Here is a 15847-nt window from a genome sequence, read left to right on the forward strand (position 1 = left end):
TTTCCTGCTCAACCAGGCCTGCTCCCTTTTCTGGAGACATTAGGTTGGTAATACACAGTTGCTCCTAACTGCTGTTGTGTCATCTCCACTGATTTGTCCTTCAGGTTGTGCTGACAATTTAAATTAAAGAGAAAATTAAGACAAGGACTCTCAGTATCCATGAAAACCTTGTTGAGGAAGAAACTAAAACAATGTATATTTGTGGAAACATTTTTTTCCACAATGATTCAGAAAAATATCACTTTTTTTTCCAGCTTTCCTTATACCCTTGAGAGTTACATTTGCAAAACTTTGTGTCTTAAATTTTCCTTGTTCCTTGACGATGTATTCTGTTCCCTGTGGATAACCCTTGGACGTTGATACAGGCAGGTTGATATCAGACTTCTCTTTTCTGCTCTTTCATCCTGCTTCTGGCAAATCCTTCATTTTAAACAACTGCAGTGGCTGCTGCTCCTAGGATTCAGAGGGTTTTTTTTTCTGGTCAGTGGCTTGTATACTTAACATGTTCCACATCAGTTTTGGGGTTAATACTCTGTTCCTAATGGCTACAGTAACAGTGGGTGATACCAAATCATCTCATTCCACTTAAGAAAGTATGAAGGAAAAGGAAAGAGAGCTATTTGCCTGGAGATTAAAGAAGGCAGTACCATGCAGCCCAATCTTTGGGTCATAGTTGAAAGTTTTAATTAGAGCGTTAAAGATACAAACCTGTTCTGTGAGGGCACCCTGGACTATGCAGTTTCTTGTGAAGGATTGCTATAAATCTTATGGGATTGGATTTCTCAAGGGGATTTTTTGGTTTCTTTTTTTCTTCTTTTCTGTAACTACTATGGATTGCAAAGTATTTAATTACATGTTTCTGCTTAATTCAGACTGGATGTTTTTTCTTGAAAGAAATTGGTTTGAATGGGAAATGAGTATTCTGTTTTGTTTTTATCTGCTGTTATGAGCTAGCTGACAACATGTGTTCAAATGCACAGTTCTTTGAGAGGGAGACAGTGATGTATTTCCCCCAGTTTCTGATTCTGTTGCACCTGGCACTGATGTGCAATGTAATTATCTGTATTGTGTGCTTTGGTAGGTGATACCAGGTGTCACTTTTCCCTAGCAATGTAGGATCCTTTGGCTTGCAGGTGGGAAGACCTGTTTTTTTAAGGTCTTACAAGCTCTGTGTGTGAAATCACAATATGAAGGCCAAATGTTGCAGATCTTTGCAAGTATTAAAACATTCATGACATACTATGGTGGAAAAAAGGGATGTTTATACCTGTGCCACATGCTGCTACCAAGTATGCAAGTTACTTGGCTTGTGATGCTGCATGGTTTTATTTACCAAATCACTTGAGAGTATTGTCTCCTCTCCATATCAGTTGAATTTTGCTGCATTGCAAATTTTCATGCCTCTGTTGCATATTTTAGAAAACTTGTAACACAGTAACAGCTGGAATGGTGCTCAGTGTAACAACCACGTCAATTTTCAAGTACAAACTCTTCTCTACTTTCTCCTTGTTGCCACCAACTCTCTTCTCACTCATGGCAACTACACTTTGCATTTCTGCTTTTAGACTCTGATAAGGACGGTGAAGCCTCTGTTACACCTGGAAGCAGGGCTTGTTTTACCATGTAAAATCTGTAGTTTGCATTCTGGGGAAACCAAATTTCACTATTAAAGAGCTGTTGTTGGTGCTTAACCAAGACTGCAGATTTCTGCTGCTCTGACAAGCTACATACAGAAATTGACCTCTCAGGATCCTTCCAGAAGGCACTAGGAATGGATTTGTTCTTTAATGGCTCAGCTGTGGGCTGAAGTTCAGCCCTCACATCAGTGCTCCACTGCAGGCATTACCAGAAGTTGTGTCCAAGTTTAAAGAACAAAGTCAAGCTGCAGCAAGCCAGTCTTACCCAACATGGGTTTCTAAGCTGTTTCCTGCAGTCTGAAGGCTGTGTCTGTGCTACATATGTTAGTTTTAAAAGGGAGTTGCACTTATAACCTTCGAAAGGGTTTGTTGTGAGGAATGAGACCTGTAACATGGATAGCTTTGAAGGTGCTGTAAGGTTGGCTGGATGCTGCACGATTGTGTTTGCCAGTCTTGGGTAGGTAAACGCACAAAGGGGGCTTACAAGAGAAGTGGGCACAAACTTTTTAGTAAAGCCTGTTGCGATAGGATGAGGGATACTGGTTTGAAACTAAAAGAGAGTAGATTTAGACTAGATAATAAACAAGAAAAGTTTTTATGATGTGGATAGTGAAACACAACAGGTTGTCCAGAAAGGTGATAGGTGCCCCATCCCCAGAAACATTGAAGGTCAGCATGGGGTTGAGCTATGAGCAACCTGGTCTAGTTGGAGATGTCCCTGCTCATTGCAGAGGGCATTGGACTACAGACCTTTAAATATTCCTTCCAACTCAAACGCTTCTGTGATTCTGTGAAATGTGAGAGTCAGATCGAGCTATCAGTGAACAATGCCAAACCTCTCCCTTCCCCACAGCCAAAGATGACAAGATAGTTGGGCTCATTCCACTAGAAGATTTTTTTGCCTTTTCTAGTCTCTTTCACAGTTGTTATGTTTGATGCTGAATATTTGATGTTGGAGATCCAGGTGCCAGCTCCATTTGCCCCTTTGAAACTCTAGATCTTCTCCATAAGAGCTCCCTTTGCAAAAGCATTTAGGTCTGGATCCTCTGATGGTCCTTTTGTATCATCCCAGGCACATTCACTGTAAGCCTTTCAAGAACATTGGGCAGTTTCATGCCGTGGTGCAAGCAGGGCAATGACTTCCCTCGATAAGACTGAGGGAACAGACTGTGGCTTGATTACCTGTTGTTCAATTTTATGTGTATTTGGTGGAAAGTTTAATAGACTTGGGTGTTGTGTTACACACTAGAGTGTGAAGCTGGAGGCTGTGCCTATAAAAATAAGCATGAAGGCTGGTGGAGCTGGAGTTAGGCCAAATATTCTGCTAAAGACCATCAGATTCTGCAGTAATCTCATGCTGAGTGGCTTTGGTGGGGGGGAGGGTTTGTTGGGTAACACGTGTTAATTGGAAATGGGAATCTTAAAGTTTAGTCATGTCTGGAAATGTCTGAGGTATGTCTGACCAAGAAAAATCTCATTAGAAAGCTGTAATTGTTTATTATATTGTTTTTGCAACTCTTAAACTTTACATTGATAAAATTTTCATCGCTCTTCCACAAAAGTTCTTTTCTGTAACTGTTGGTAACAAAAGCCCGTGGGAGTCTTTCGTTAGCTTTACAAAGTAAAATGTGGCTCATGGGCAATGCATTAGCAAGTAGGAAAGAATCCCACAATGTTGATTATTTGAAGGTTTCAGGGAGCAGTTTGTGCGGTTAAAATGTGTGACCTGCAGACCACATGGAAAACTTTAAATACATTCATAAAGTTCAGTTTGTGTGTGATTGGTGAATTTTTGACTTGTTCTCTTGAACTCCCCCTCTTAAAGTTTTGGGGTTTTTTCTAAGTTGGCTGAAATATGCTCGCCCAATCCAGCTCAGCAATTATTTTTCCTTTGTAGTTTGGGAGGGGGCATCTGTCTATATGTGCATTTACAGTGACTCATGAATGGTAGAGATTTTGGATAAAATGTAGTATTTGTACTGGTCTGAAACTTATTTTTATACTGGGTTTGTTGCTTTGTGAGGCATGTGGAAGTGTCAAGGGAGGTGTGAGGAGTCTGGAGGGGAGTGGAGCTGTGTAGACTCACAGGAGTCAGCCTTTAGAGGTCAGATATGGCTTTATTCTGCTGCCCTGCACATTTTTCCCCACAGCTATGTTGTTTCTTGAAGTCTTCCCAAATTTGCAGAGGTCAACATTTTGTTCCTTACAAGAAAATGTTTGTTTGCTTTTTGTTCTTACAACAAAACAATCTTTCTCTGATGTCAGCGTTTAATTTGTATTTTCTGGTGCGTGGAGTTTGTGGGCTGCTTTGGGCAGCAGCAGTCTTATGTTACTGAACATTTGTTGTTTTATCACTGAAACATTAAATATTTGTCATTCCAGGGTAATAACTCTGTTTTATCTGTTTGAGGTACCATCGTCGTGGCTGCCTTCTGATGGCATGGCCATTGTGGTGTGCTTGTTTCGTAGACTGAGCTGCTGCCTGTTAATCTCTATTGCTTTAATATTTTAGGGTTAGCCTTTCTGGTTTTGACTTGCCTTTACTGCATGGTGTCTGTCTATACTATTGATTCATCCCATTTTCAGCTACCTTAGATTATTTAGGACTTCACTGAATTGCTGTCAAGCACAGTGGCTTTGTTCCTGCTGCACTCATACCTGGTATTCCAGATGCTACGTTTGCAAGAACAGGGTAGGGAACAGAATTATGTGAATGAGGCCAGTTGTTCTGGTCTGCATTAGCCTTGTGTGACCATCCCATTGCTGCTGTGAAGAAGAGAGGCTTGTGGTATTGGGATACACAAATGCAGCTTGCTGGGAAAATCTGTGTGGTAGTAGTAACTGAGTGATTGCTGAAGTTCAATTTTATTCTCAATTTCATTACCTCCTGATGCCAGCATGGTCATGTTCACCTTTAAAATGTTGTTGTTGAGGCCAGGTGGGGTCCTTTGTTAGGTTTGGGTGAGGGTTGTTGTCCCCTGTGGTTTTTGGGTACGCCCTAGCTGCGTGTGTGCTGGCTGGTAGCAGGACTGTGCTTTGCTGCTCCTGCAGCAACACGCAGAAGAGCCTTTCCTCCTGCCAGATCTGACCCTGCTCTCTTGTACTTTCATGTATTTACTTGAGTTTATCCAGCGAGTCCAGCCTGGGTTCTGGTCTTCCTTTGGGAGTTCAAGCAGTGGCAGGTGCGGTGGCTGACCAGCTTCTTAAAGGCAGGGTGATTTGAGAGTTGGATCAGAGCAGCCATCCATCTGCCTGTGATGGGAGCCCAGGGGACCTGAGTTTCCTCCCATCTCCTTCTCTTCCTCTCTTGGGGAATGCCTGTGTCAATTTGAGCAATTTTCCCATCAGTGCCTCAACAGTTTTGCCCTTTGAGGGAAGCTACTGGGTTGTAGTAATAATATTGTTGCAGCTGCCACAGGCTAAGACTTTCAAGCCTGCTGCTTCTTCAGATATGAAGAAAGGCTTGTGTGCCCAAGGCACATCTTTTGCTGTGATAGCTTGTGGCCTAAGAAGTATTCTGCCTCCCTGCAAATCTTGTTTTGCTTGTTATCTAGATAAAAATCCTGTGGGTCCTTTGGCCCTTCACATCAGCCTGCTCTGGCAAAACAAACTTTATAACTTGCCCAGAGTCAGGAGTAAAGATTCTCAGAGGCAGCAGGTTGGCTGCTTTTTACCTTGAAGTGCTTCGTGGGAGGAGAGTTATTTATCTCAAGGCAATGCTTTGTTTCCTTTCCTTTTTGTACGGCTCCCAGGATGCTGAGCCTTGCGTTTGAGGCACTGTTTGTAGGGCTGCATGCTGTATTTGCATGAAGGAGCAAGAAAACAATAATGAGGATCACAGAAAACTGTATGCATTTGGTGGCATGTATGTAGGGGTCTTCTCCTCCCCTACACACCCTTTCTTTTTTTTGCCTCTGATGTGATGCTTTGAAAAAAGAGAGGAGAAAGTGTAGGAAATGCCTCCAGTTATGGTATTGGCTTTGTCTCAAAATACTATGTGTTTCTTCACTAAGGTGATGATGACATTTGGGGCATTTATTGTTGGTTTCAGTGCTGTTATATGAAACTAAAACACAAAAGGAAGATTAATGAAAGATTGACAAATGACAGAAATAGAAGCAAAAGTGTCCAAGTGCTGTAAAAACACGGCTTTCACCCTGAAGAGCATAGGTTAGCCTTGGATGCAACAAGGCAGAAGGTTCCCCTTCTCTCCCCTCACATTTTATTTGTACAGAAATAATGGAACATTTTTGAGTGAATGCTCTTGGTAATGTTTTCACCAATGGTTTATTGGCACAGACCTATCCACTCTCCAGCTCCTGTTTGCTTGTGAAAACAAGTCTTTATCTTTTGAAAAGTGGGCAAGCACTGATGTTCGGGGGTGTTTAAATGCTGTCTTGAAAATTTCTCCTGTCAACCTTTGGGTTGTCTTCCTCATCATGTATTTACAGGTTTTGCCTATATTTGCATGGTGTGTAGAAACTCTGTTTGTATAAATCATCCCAATGTAGCCAGAGAGGAGACCAGCAGAGAGGATTAGTCTGCTTCATTAATAGTAACACCCAAGTATGTCATAATGATATTGAGGTTAGCAGCAAAGTTCAGTGAGCAGGGCAGAGATTTCTGTGCCCTCAAGAAACTCAGAAGAGAAACCTGATAATCTGTGCTCATGCATCCACTCAAGTACTCGCTCCAACTTGCTGTATGGGTGTCTTTCCCTGGCAAAATGATCTGCTCTTACTTCAGGGCAGTGTTGTTAAGGGCTTGCAGTGTTGTTAAGGGCTTGATCCTGGCCAGTGTGGGTTGCCCACAGCTTGTCCAGACTGCTGCTGTTTGCACAGTGGCTTGCAGGATCAAGCCCATATAGAAGATTATTTTAGCAGTGTGGTTATCCTCTTTGACATAGGTTGCCTGTGTTGTGAGTGTTTGCTCTGGGATATGGATGTAGGCTTCTGCCTTTGTCTGACCTATCTGAGCTTTGTTTTCTTATATCAGCCATCAATGTACTTGGTACAGGACTGTTATTTTGTCTCCTCAGTTTCTTATTTTCCTTGAATGTTTTTCCCTTCTCAGTTTCAGGAACTCATCCACTGTTCTTCTGAGTAGTTTTTTTACAGCCTTTACTTTCCCGTCCAGGTTTTACAAGGGTGCCTATCCTGGTTAATAACTGCATTAAGCACACAGAATAGCTTACCAGGATGGAGTATTTTTCTATTACAACATACAGACTTTGTCCACTATGTTTCTGGGACTAAAAGTCTGTTTCTGGGAAGGTGGGCTTGAGCAAGAGAGTTTTCATCATCATGGAGAGTAGGCTGTGTTTGTTCAGAAATCCAGTGATATCTTTCTCTGCTCAAGCTCCCAGATCACTGAAGCACAAGCAGCTTTAGCGCAGCACTGCCTCAACCTGAAGTGCAGCTGCTCAGCTTGGATCACAGGTAGAGTTTATTTTGTATGTGCTGTTGTGAAATGGCACTGGCAAACCCTGGAGTGTTACAGGATGAAATCCTCGTTTGTTTGTTTATTTGTTTGTCTTTTTCAAGTACCCAGCCCATCCCTCTCCACCAAGGAATACAAACACCTCCATTGCCATACACTGGAATACAGTAAACCAAAGCCCCAGAAAAAGCAATGGGCTCAGGTGGTTTTGCTTTTACTCTTGGTGTTACTCTTTTCCTTACTCTTTTCAAACATCATCTCTTGCAACTTTGTGTTACCAACCTGAAAAAACACAATGGACCAGAGGCACAGTGCATTTAACTGTTTTGTTGTGGCCAACCACAATGTAAAACAAATTTGAGTGCACAAATCATTGTTCAAGTAATAGGTGATATTGTAATACAGTACTGATCTAGCTGGTAATGTTTATTAAAACGGGAAACTTCATTATAGAGTGAAGTTGCAGTTTTAAATTTGCCAGGCTCTGTTTGAGATTGAGACAGCTCAAAAAACTTAGAACGTGTAAGTACAGGCTTCCTCTGCCATCTCCTTGGCCTCAGCTGTTCTGAACGTGCAGCGGCACACGTGCTTATGAATTGGCAAGATCCAGAACTGCAGTAGGTCAGGCAAATACAAAGGAAAATGAATATTATATTAGAAATATAATTTTCATGTGTCACATTAAAAAAAAACCCTCAAAACCAAAACACAGCCCTCCCCTACCACAATGAAAACAGTGCTGGGCAAGCTTTGGTTGTGGATTAATTCCAATAAAATCTAGTCACACTTTTCTTTGATCTTCCTTGTTTAGCTCTCATTTCAATGAATAGTTTTGGTGGCATGATCTGAAACGCTTCAAAGTTGTAGGAACCAAATGATTACTTGAGCATAGCCATTACTAAAGGAATGTGCATTATATATACCTGGAGTATTAAAATATGGAAGAATACACACTAGCAATCTTATTTTACTAAAATTTCTTTGTTTTCTGTTTCTGTGCTCCAAAGTTTAACAAATAAATGGAGAGAAACCTTGTTGGCCCCTGGGAATTCAGTGCACTCAGTACATTAGTGCTTGGGGCATTTTACAGCAGAACTGACTTGTGTGCAGCAGCAACTTCTCTGGGCTGTTACAGCCTACAAGAGGTAAGAAGCAGTGGGTTTGTTTTTAGCAGAGCTGACAAAAGGGATGTAGGGTACAATTCCAGAAGGCTTGCAGCAGAGCTGTTAGATGTTTAATGATTTTAAACTCTGCAGAAGGTTGCTTGGCAGAGATTGCCACAGACCCAGAAAAGCTTTTAAGGATACCGAGCGGACTTTTTGACAGCCCCAGCTGTACAACTTCTGTGCTGCAGCCTCAGCTGTTGTCGGTCATGTTCCTGGGCTTCTGCAGATGCAATCTTCTCTCTTCTGGCCCTTGAGGCATTGCAAGTCTAACTTTGACAGGGGAAAAAATAGCTTTATTAATATACTGTATCCCAGGGTGTGAAGTATTCTCCCATAAGTTGTACTAGTGGTCTTTTAAAGGATCCGCTTCTTGGGTTGGCCTGTGCTGCCTCTATCTTGTGCATCAGATTTCACTGCAGTGCTTGTGTGCCCTGGCTGCAGAGGTGTTTGGGGACCTTTCACTGGGCTCACTGTAAGGTTTCTGCAACCTCTCAGCTGAAAATGTCCAGTTTATAGCAATGACTTTCTCTAGCCCTTGACTGGGAAGAGGCTGCTGCCTGTACATTTCTCACAAGCAGCAAAAGCCTCATCAACTTGCTATTTGAGGCTTTTACTTAAGCCAGTCTGCTTGGGTTAGAAAGGCTCAGAATGCCTTGCATGGTGCCTATAAACTCGAAGTAGCACTAGTATCTTGCCCCAAGTGGTTACATTGGCTTCCAGTACTAGGGGGAGAAAGTGGGACGTCAAAGGGTCTTTCTTGGTCATTGCATCTCGACCAGTATTTAGAGGTGATGTGTGACAAACATTAACAGCTTCTCCAGTTGAATTGGAATTTGGAATTTTCTTCCTGCTTGAGGTGTTAACCCCTTAACTGAACATAAATGAGCTTTATGTGTTGTTTTGGTGGAGAATGCAGAATGTGTTGTCATTTAAGCTGATAGAAATTTGAATGCTCTGTTCTGAAGCTGATGTTTTTGCCCCTTACAGTGTCGCCACGCTACATGAGAGATGCACTGACAAACGATGAGTGAGAGTCCTTTTACTTTGTGCTCTGAGCAAACACAGAATTTGCCTTTGTGAGTTGCAACAACATAGGAATTGGGAGGAAGGAGTGTTATCAACAGTCTAGTTAGCAAAACTTGAGGATACAGCAGATCTCATCCAAACTTGCGTAACAAGACTGTGTCAAACCAAGAAAGAAATCAAACCTCCTGACTGTATTCTGCACATCCATCATCATGAGGCCACTCTTCTGGGGTTTCATTTTTGTCTTTAAGCAGGGAAATTCAAGAATCTCTTTCATCCCTGGGGTGCTGTGGTATGGTCTCCCACTACTCTTGGGCGTTCTGCTTTCAGCACTGGAATGTTTCTGTGCTTGTCACTCGCTCAAGGATTTAAGCCATTTATTTTGTTTGTTTATAATAGGGTTCTGGTGGGAAGACAGATGTTATGTGGGAAAGCTATTTTCCGGATCTGTTTATCCCTGTTATGTGGAATCTCACAGACCACCAGTAGCAAGTAGCTATTAGGCATCAGCTTTGAGAGATTGGCATTTTCAGAAGAGGAAATGTATTAATTCTTGTAAGCAGCTTTGCAACAAACCCAACGACTTCTTGGCACACTTTGGCTTGGTGTTTAAAATGGATTGGAGTATGTCTTTGTTTCAATATAGCCATTTGACCTTTTGAAATATTAGTATTTTAGGAAATGGTCCGTATTTGCTCGTGTCTGACAGTAAAGAGCTGACTTGAATTCCCAAAATACATTTTCTAAGCAGTACTTAGCTATGAAGGCATGGTTCTAAATAAATCTCATTTAAATGCCTCTATTCAAAATTAAAAATCAAGGTTTTCACTTTCAGTCGTCTTTATCTTGATGTCCCAGGGTACTTCAAGGAACTTAGCAATTAAATTGTATGCTATTATGGTAGCAGAATAGGGACAAGTCTTTGTGTTCCAAAGAATTCATGTTTCAAAATACAATGTTCAAGATTTGGCCTTCATCTCTCTCCTGCTGATACTTTGCAACAGTGGTTTCACAAGAGGCTGAACTCGCAAATTCCTCAGATTTAGCAGGAAACAATTTATTAATGTTTTATCAGAGAAGAGTCCTAATTGGGGTATCCATGCACTTGGGAAGACTAGAAAGCTTCTTACTCTTGGGCATCTGTTACTCTTGCCAGGAATCTGCAGATTTGCAAATTGCCAAGGCCGCATGTGCTGAGAGAGAGCAAAGTAAACACTGTAGAAAGGCAATTTTAGCATTTTCATCTTGTTCAGCCAAAGAGATTATCCATAGTTGGAAAATGCTTTCCTCCGTGGGGGGAGGATGACCACAAAACTAGAACAATTTTTTCTTTATTTGAAGAACATGTACATAAGCACACACTGCGGTGTGTGCTTGAAAGAAGCAAATCTCTCAATTGTTGTGGGTTGATCTCAGCATCTGAATGGTTGGGGGCACTTCCCTCTGGGTTGTGGTGCAGGGCAGGTTGGAGCTGTCCCTCTGCCGGGGTGCAACCCCACTCCCCCTCACAGCACTGGGCACAGGCTTTTGGGGTGCAACCAGCCTGTCTGGGGGTATTGGCTCTGTACTGGGCTCGAATGCATGGGGGGAAATGTTTTACAGGAGGTTTCTGGCCAGTTGAAGGGAGAGGAGGAAGTGTGTGTTGCTTAGAAATGGTGAGTCTTGAGCCCACTTAGTGAAGTACTGTGCTTCACTGTGGCGGCTGTTGTACGGTGAATTGTCAGCAGTGGCTGCTTCTGATCCATCCTGGGAGTGGGAAACACTACAAGGATGAATGGTGGAAGTCTCTGGAGACCTCATGCCACTTCTTTTATCACTGCAGTCTGGTTTATTCCACTCTGTTTGGGACAGAAAATGCCATGTGAGTTCACAGCTTGCCTGTGTGTATGTGTGCAATGGAAAATTAAAAATATTCCTCTCCTCGCTTAGGACCAGATTTAGTAGCATTTAGCAGGAAATTGCTTTAGACATGAAAGTTAGATATGGAAGGGTTGCAGCAATTAATATTTTTCATTTGTTACTGCAGCTCTGGCCGTAATTTGATGCTCTACTGAACATGTTTGTCAGTAGCTTGTCCTTCTCATATCTCTCCTTCCATTTAAAAGTGCAAATTACAGTACTTTTCTCTAAGAAATATTGTGGGGAAAAATTCAAATAGTGATTGTCAGGTGCTGAGATATCACTGCACAGAAGCCCTTTAGAACCATAGCACATTAAAAAAAATATATTGTTTTTTTTTCTTCTGTAGTTACTGCAAATGTAATCTAAGTATTGGGAACCTGCAGCTTTTGTGTAGAGCATTTACACCTCCTAGGGAGCACTGGTTACTGAAAAACCATGTTCCATCAAGTGTTATTTATTGATTTTACAGTTGTGGAAAGAGATACCAAACACTTGGGGTTTTTTTAATCTTTGGTCAGTATCTGCAGGCAGGATGGAATGGGGCTTTTGGCATTTTTTGCCACTCAGTGTGTTTGATTGCAGCCCTTGGAGCTGGAGGGAGGCACAGAAAGCTGTGGGATATCTGTCAGTAGGCTGAAGGAATTCAAGTTAATTCTGTCATGAGCAGACATGGTAGTCATGGTGTACAGAATTGGTCTTCCTTCAGGCCAGCAGTGCATGGGATCTAGCCGAGTAAAACAACACATTTCTCCCTTTTCTTTCCAAGGGTAGTGGTGAGCATGTTTAGAATCTGGAAATAAAAATTGCACTTCACATCTGCTGAGGAATCATGGTAGGACTTTGTCTGGCTTGAACCCTGGCACTAAATCTCTCCTTTGACAGAAACCTGCCAGAGGCTGTTCACCTTCAGGTTTCTTCTGTGCCTGAGACTTTGACAAAGTGACATAAAGTTCCTCCTTGGGTAGAGGGGCACAGTCCAATGCCAGCCTCGCCTTACGTGGTTTGGTGTGAGTGCCCAAGGGCTGCAGCAAAGCTCGTGTGACATTTGCCATGCAGATGGAGTCAGTTCTTTGTGAACATCTGTGTCCTTTTGCCTTTCCCTCCCCCAACTGAATTAGTCACAGAAATATAGTACGATGGGCTTTCTTCTAGAAAATGTTCATAAGAGGCTTTCAGTTATGCAGAAACAGAGAGAGTATCTAAAAGGTGTTTCAAAATGTATGAACATATTTATTCATTGCTACAATTAGACTTTTTTGTTTGTTTGTTTTCACATAAGTATTAAATAGGCAAATAGCATATAAGCAGCAAAAGTATGTTAAAAAGAAAAATCCACAGTAATATTCTCTTTTCTTTCAACAGACGTACATTGGCAGCGTGGTGATATCAATAAACCCCTACAGATCTCTACCCATTTATACTCCAGAGAAAGTGGAAGAATACAGAAACCGAAACTTTTATGAACTCAGTCCTCACATGTAAGTACAGCAAAGAAATTTTAGTTTTCGTTTTGTCCGGGAACAGATGGTACCAGCTGTCTCTCTCCTCAAAAGATCTGTTGATTGAAGCAACCAAAATGAAAATCACACCACCACTCCCCCAAAATGAATTTTTATTAGCTCATCCGTATTTTAAAGTGAAGTTAAAATGAGTTACTCTTTCTCTTTCATGCACTTAGGCCCTGGTATGTGCATTTCAGAACATTTCCCCTAATTGTTAGCAGTAGCCAGTATTACAGCACTGTAAAATAAGCAGTCTGTTTTCAAGGAAATCTGTTTCTTTCAAAGTCCAGACTGCCTCCTGGAAGCCTCGAGGTGTTAAATATGTTTGAATCACAGAGTGTTGCTTTTGATATCTGAAACTCTTAATTTATTTTTGTGCAATGAAGGAAAAGAACCCTTCTCATGATGAATGCAGAAATGTGTTGGATATGTCTGAATGGTAACTGTAGGAAAATTAAACCTTGGTCTTCTCTGTGCTGGGTAGAAATGAGCCCATTCATGTAGGACAGCCAGAGCACCATAAATGCATAATGCAAATTTTAAAACTAAAATAGGATGAATAAAAGGACAAGGTGCCGTTTGCAGGTGTGGGTGGTGTGGCTGAGAGTAAGGTGCGTGGTCTTCAAGGTCTGCATGTTGCAGAAACCATTTTATCTTGCCAGTCGTAGTGGTGAGGCTAAAGCCAGCTGTTCCTCCCCCCAGCATGATGCTGGGAAGGAGAAGAGTTTCCAGCTGGTTGTGAAGCTGCACCTGACTCTACAGCCACAAATTCAGGAGACTGACTTAGCAATCAGTGGCTGGATAAGTGTCTAAATAGGGCCATACATTTATGCATCTTCCTTCAGTGTTAACTTTTAGGTTAAATGAAAATTATGTGTAGAAAGTTTTCTGGAAGTTACTTGGTTCTGATTAAATTTTGCCTTAACGTTTCATCTGTCACTCTCCCAGGCACATTGTTTGAAATGGAAACAGCCCAATAATCAGATCAACTAACCTTCTGGTAGTTCTTGGACCTCTTGGTGCTGAACTCTGGCTATATTCAGGTTTTCTTTCTTCACAGTTTTGTTTAGCAAGCACAATTGCTAGCTAAATTGACACAGTTCCTTGCTAAAAGAACTTTCTGCTCTGCTAATTTTGTTCAGCTGCATAAAATTTGCTGTCAAATGATGGAGTATTTTGAAAATAAAATCTGTGAGTTAAACTTTGTCTGACATTCTGAAAGTCAGTATATGTACTTGGTTACACCTTGAATCAATTACATAGTAATATATTGATCTCCACATTTTTCTGTCTCTCTTGAGAGATGGTTTTCCAGAACAGAAATGGTCAGCAGTCATTCTTGTGTGTATTATGAGAGTCTTAACTTGGTACAAAAGTATTTCATAAACATCATTCATCACAAAGGACAATAATTGTATGGTCAGTTTCCCACCTCACAGCAAGGACTTTGGGAGCCCAAACACTAGAAATCCACTTTAGAGGAGGAGACTGAAGTGAGAAAATACTGACTTTTAACTTTTGTCAGGAGGTCTCAACTGCATGATAGCAATAGATTTTCCTTGCAAGTTTGGATAGAGTCCCAAGTCAAGTAAAGTGTAAGCCTAAATTGTTTTGGACAGATATGATCTCTTCACAAACTTTCTTTATTTTGTATTGCTTCTGTGTGAGAATTTTGTCTTCTGACTCTTGCTAAGTGGACAAAATAAGAATAAAGAATTAGGAAATAATCTTTGTTATGGTTTCTATTACTGATACAGCATTTCCAAACTGTAGAAATATAAAATTATCTTAGTTTATGATGACCTTGCTTCCCTTCCCACCTGTCTCTAGAGGCTTATGGGAATTGCAGAATCAAGAAGAGTCACTTTAGGCTCTGCTAAAATTGGTAGACTTCTCACCATCTTTAAGAAATACTTGGAAAGTATTGTAGGTGTATTAAATAAGTGCTAGGAAGGCTGCCTTATGCCATCTCTGGCAAGCCTAAACAACTTTTCATCCCCTTTAATGTGCAGTGCCTTGTGCTGTACCGAAGGATTTGTGCCAGTCCAGTTGTCCACTCTGCAAACCTAGAGCTGGTCCTTGAATGCTGGTTAATAGATGATGAGTTGAGCTTGCAGGGTGGCCACATAGTCCTGCAGGAGCCAAGCCTGGGCTGTTCACCAATTCTGCTTGCCTACCCCCCTGGTCAGGATGGACTAAGAACTGGGTTTGGGATGGAGCATCATCCCATCCTTGGCATCATCCTATCCTTGGAGCTTGCAGCTAATTCTAGGGTTGACTGCTCTGGCAGCCTTAGGCCACTGCTAAAAGCAGGGTTCAGGCATGTCTAGGGAGGTTGCTGCACTTCCCCAGAGACCATGCAATCTTCAAGGTGCCTTTTTTTTTTAGCGGCTCAGGAACTTTAATATAGAGATGCCATGAGACAAATTGCAGTTTGTGGTATTTGTTCTGCCACGAGGGTAAGAAACCTCCCATTGATTTGTAGAGATGTACATACCTAGTTTTCTTTGATGTGTAAATCTCTGTTGAGCCATGGCCTCTTCAGAAGAATTGATTGTGGGTAAGCCCACTGTACCACTTGGGAAAGACTTTTGGCTCCTCTTGTGTGATCCTGAGCAAAGTAAAATTCTTGACTGTTTAGAAGGGAACTAATGCATCCAGCCTAGAAAGTGTGTCTAGAACAATTAGATACAGCATGTTTCTTATTTCAGCTTCTCTTTTTTACAAATAATGTAACTTTAGTACTAGTGCCAGCTAGAAAAACCCAAGCAATTAATTAAAAAAAAATTCTAGCAGTGGTTTGCTGTGAGATTCCTACAGAAACCAGGTCAGTATGGCACCAAAACTCTTCCATCTCCTGTTGGTGTGACAGCTCACATTCTCCTGAAGTCTGCAGTTTTGGAGAGAATGTTCAGGTTTGGGAAGCCCAGGATTTAAGTGTCAGCATCCCTAGAGCAATCTGCCATGGGATGTTCCCACAGGTATGGCTCCATGTGGGAGCTCCTGGAGAACATAAATCAGGTTTTATTTATTTTCCAGGAGTTTTGTGTGACCTTCTGTCTAGGCTGGAGGTACTTGTGTGTGCCTCAGTGTGATGGGTAGGGAGGGTGTGCTTGAGAATGCTAGCTGTCCCACTTAAAGAGCAGGTCTGGTGAGCACAAGAAAACAGAAGGAA

At 41.7% G+C, this 15847-nt stretch overlaps 1 protein-coding gene across 6 annotated transcripts in view; it reads left to right on the top strand.

Moving 5' to 3' along the window:
• MYO1B (myosin IB) overlaps nucleotides 1–15847 on the top strand; it is a 108678-nt gene that overhangs the window by 16701 nt on the left and 76130 nt on the right. For all 6 annotated transcript variants that reach the window (XM_069022003.1, XM_069022002.1, XM_069022005.1 and 3 more), the window contains exon 3: nucleotides 12533–12648. In XM_069022003.1, coding sequence (XP_068878104.1) covers nucleotides 12533–12648 — 116 coding nt within the window. The remainder of the gene's footprint in view (nucleotides 1–12532; nucleotides 12649–15847) is intronic.

This window comes from Aphelocoma coerulescens, chromosome 7 (genome assembly GCF_041296385.1).
Source record: "Aphelocoma coerulescens isolate FSJ_1873_10779 chromosome 7, UR_Acoe_1.0, whole genome shotgun sequence".
Classification (NCBI taxonomy): domain Eukaryota; kingdom Metazoa; phylum Chordata; class Aves; order Passeriformes; family Corvidae; genus Aphelocoma; species Aphelocoma coerulescens.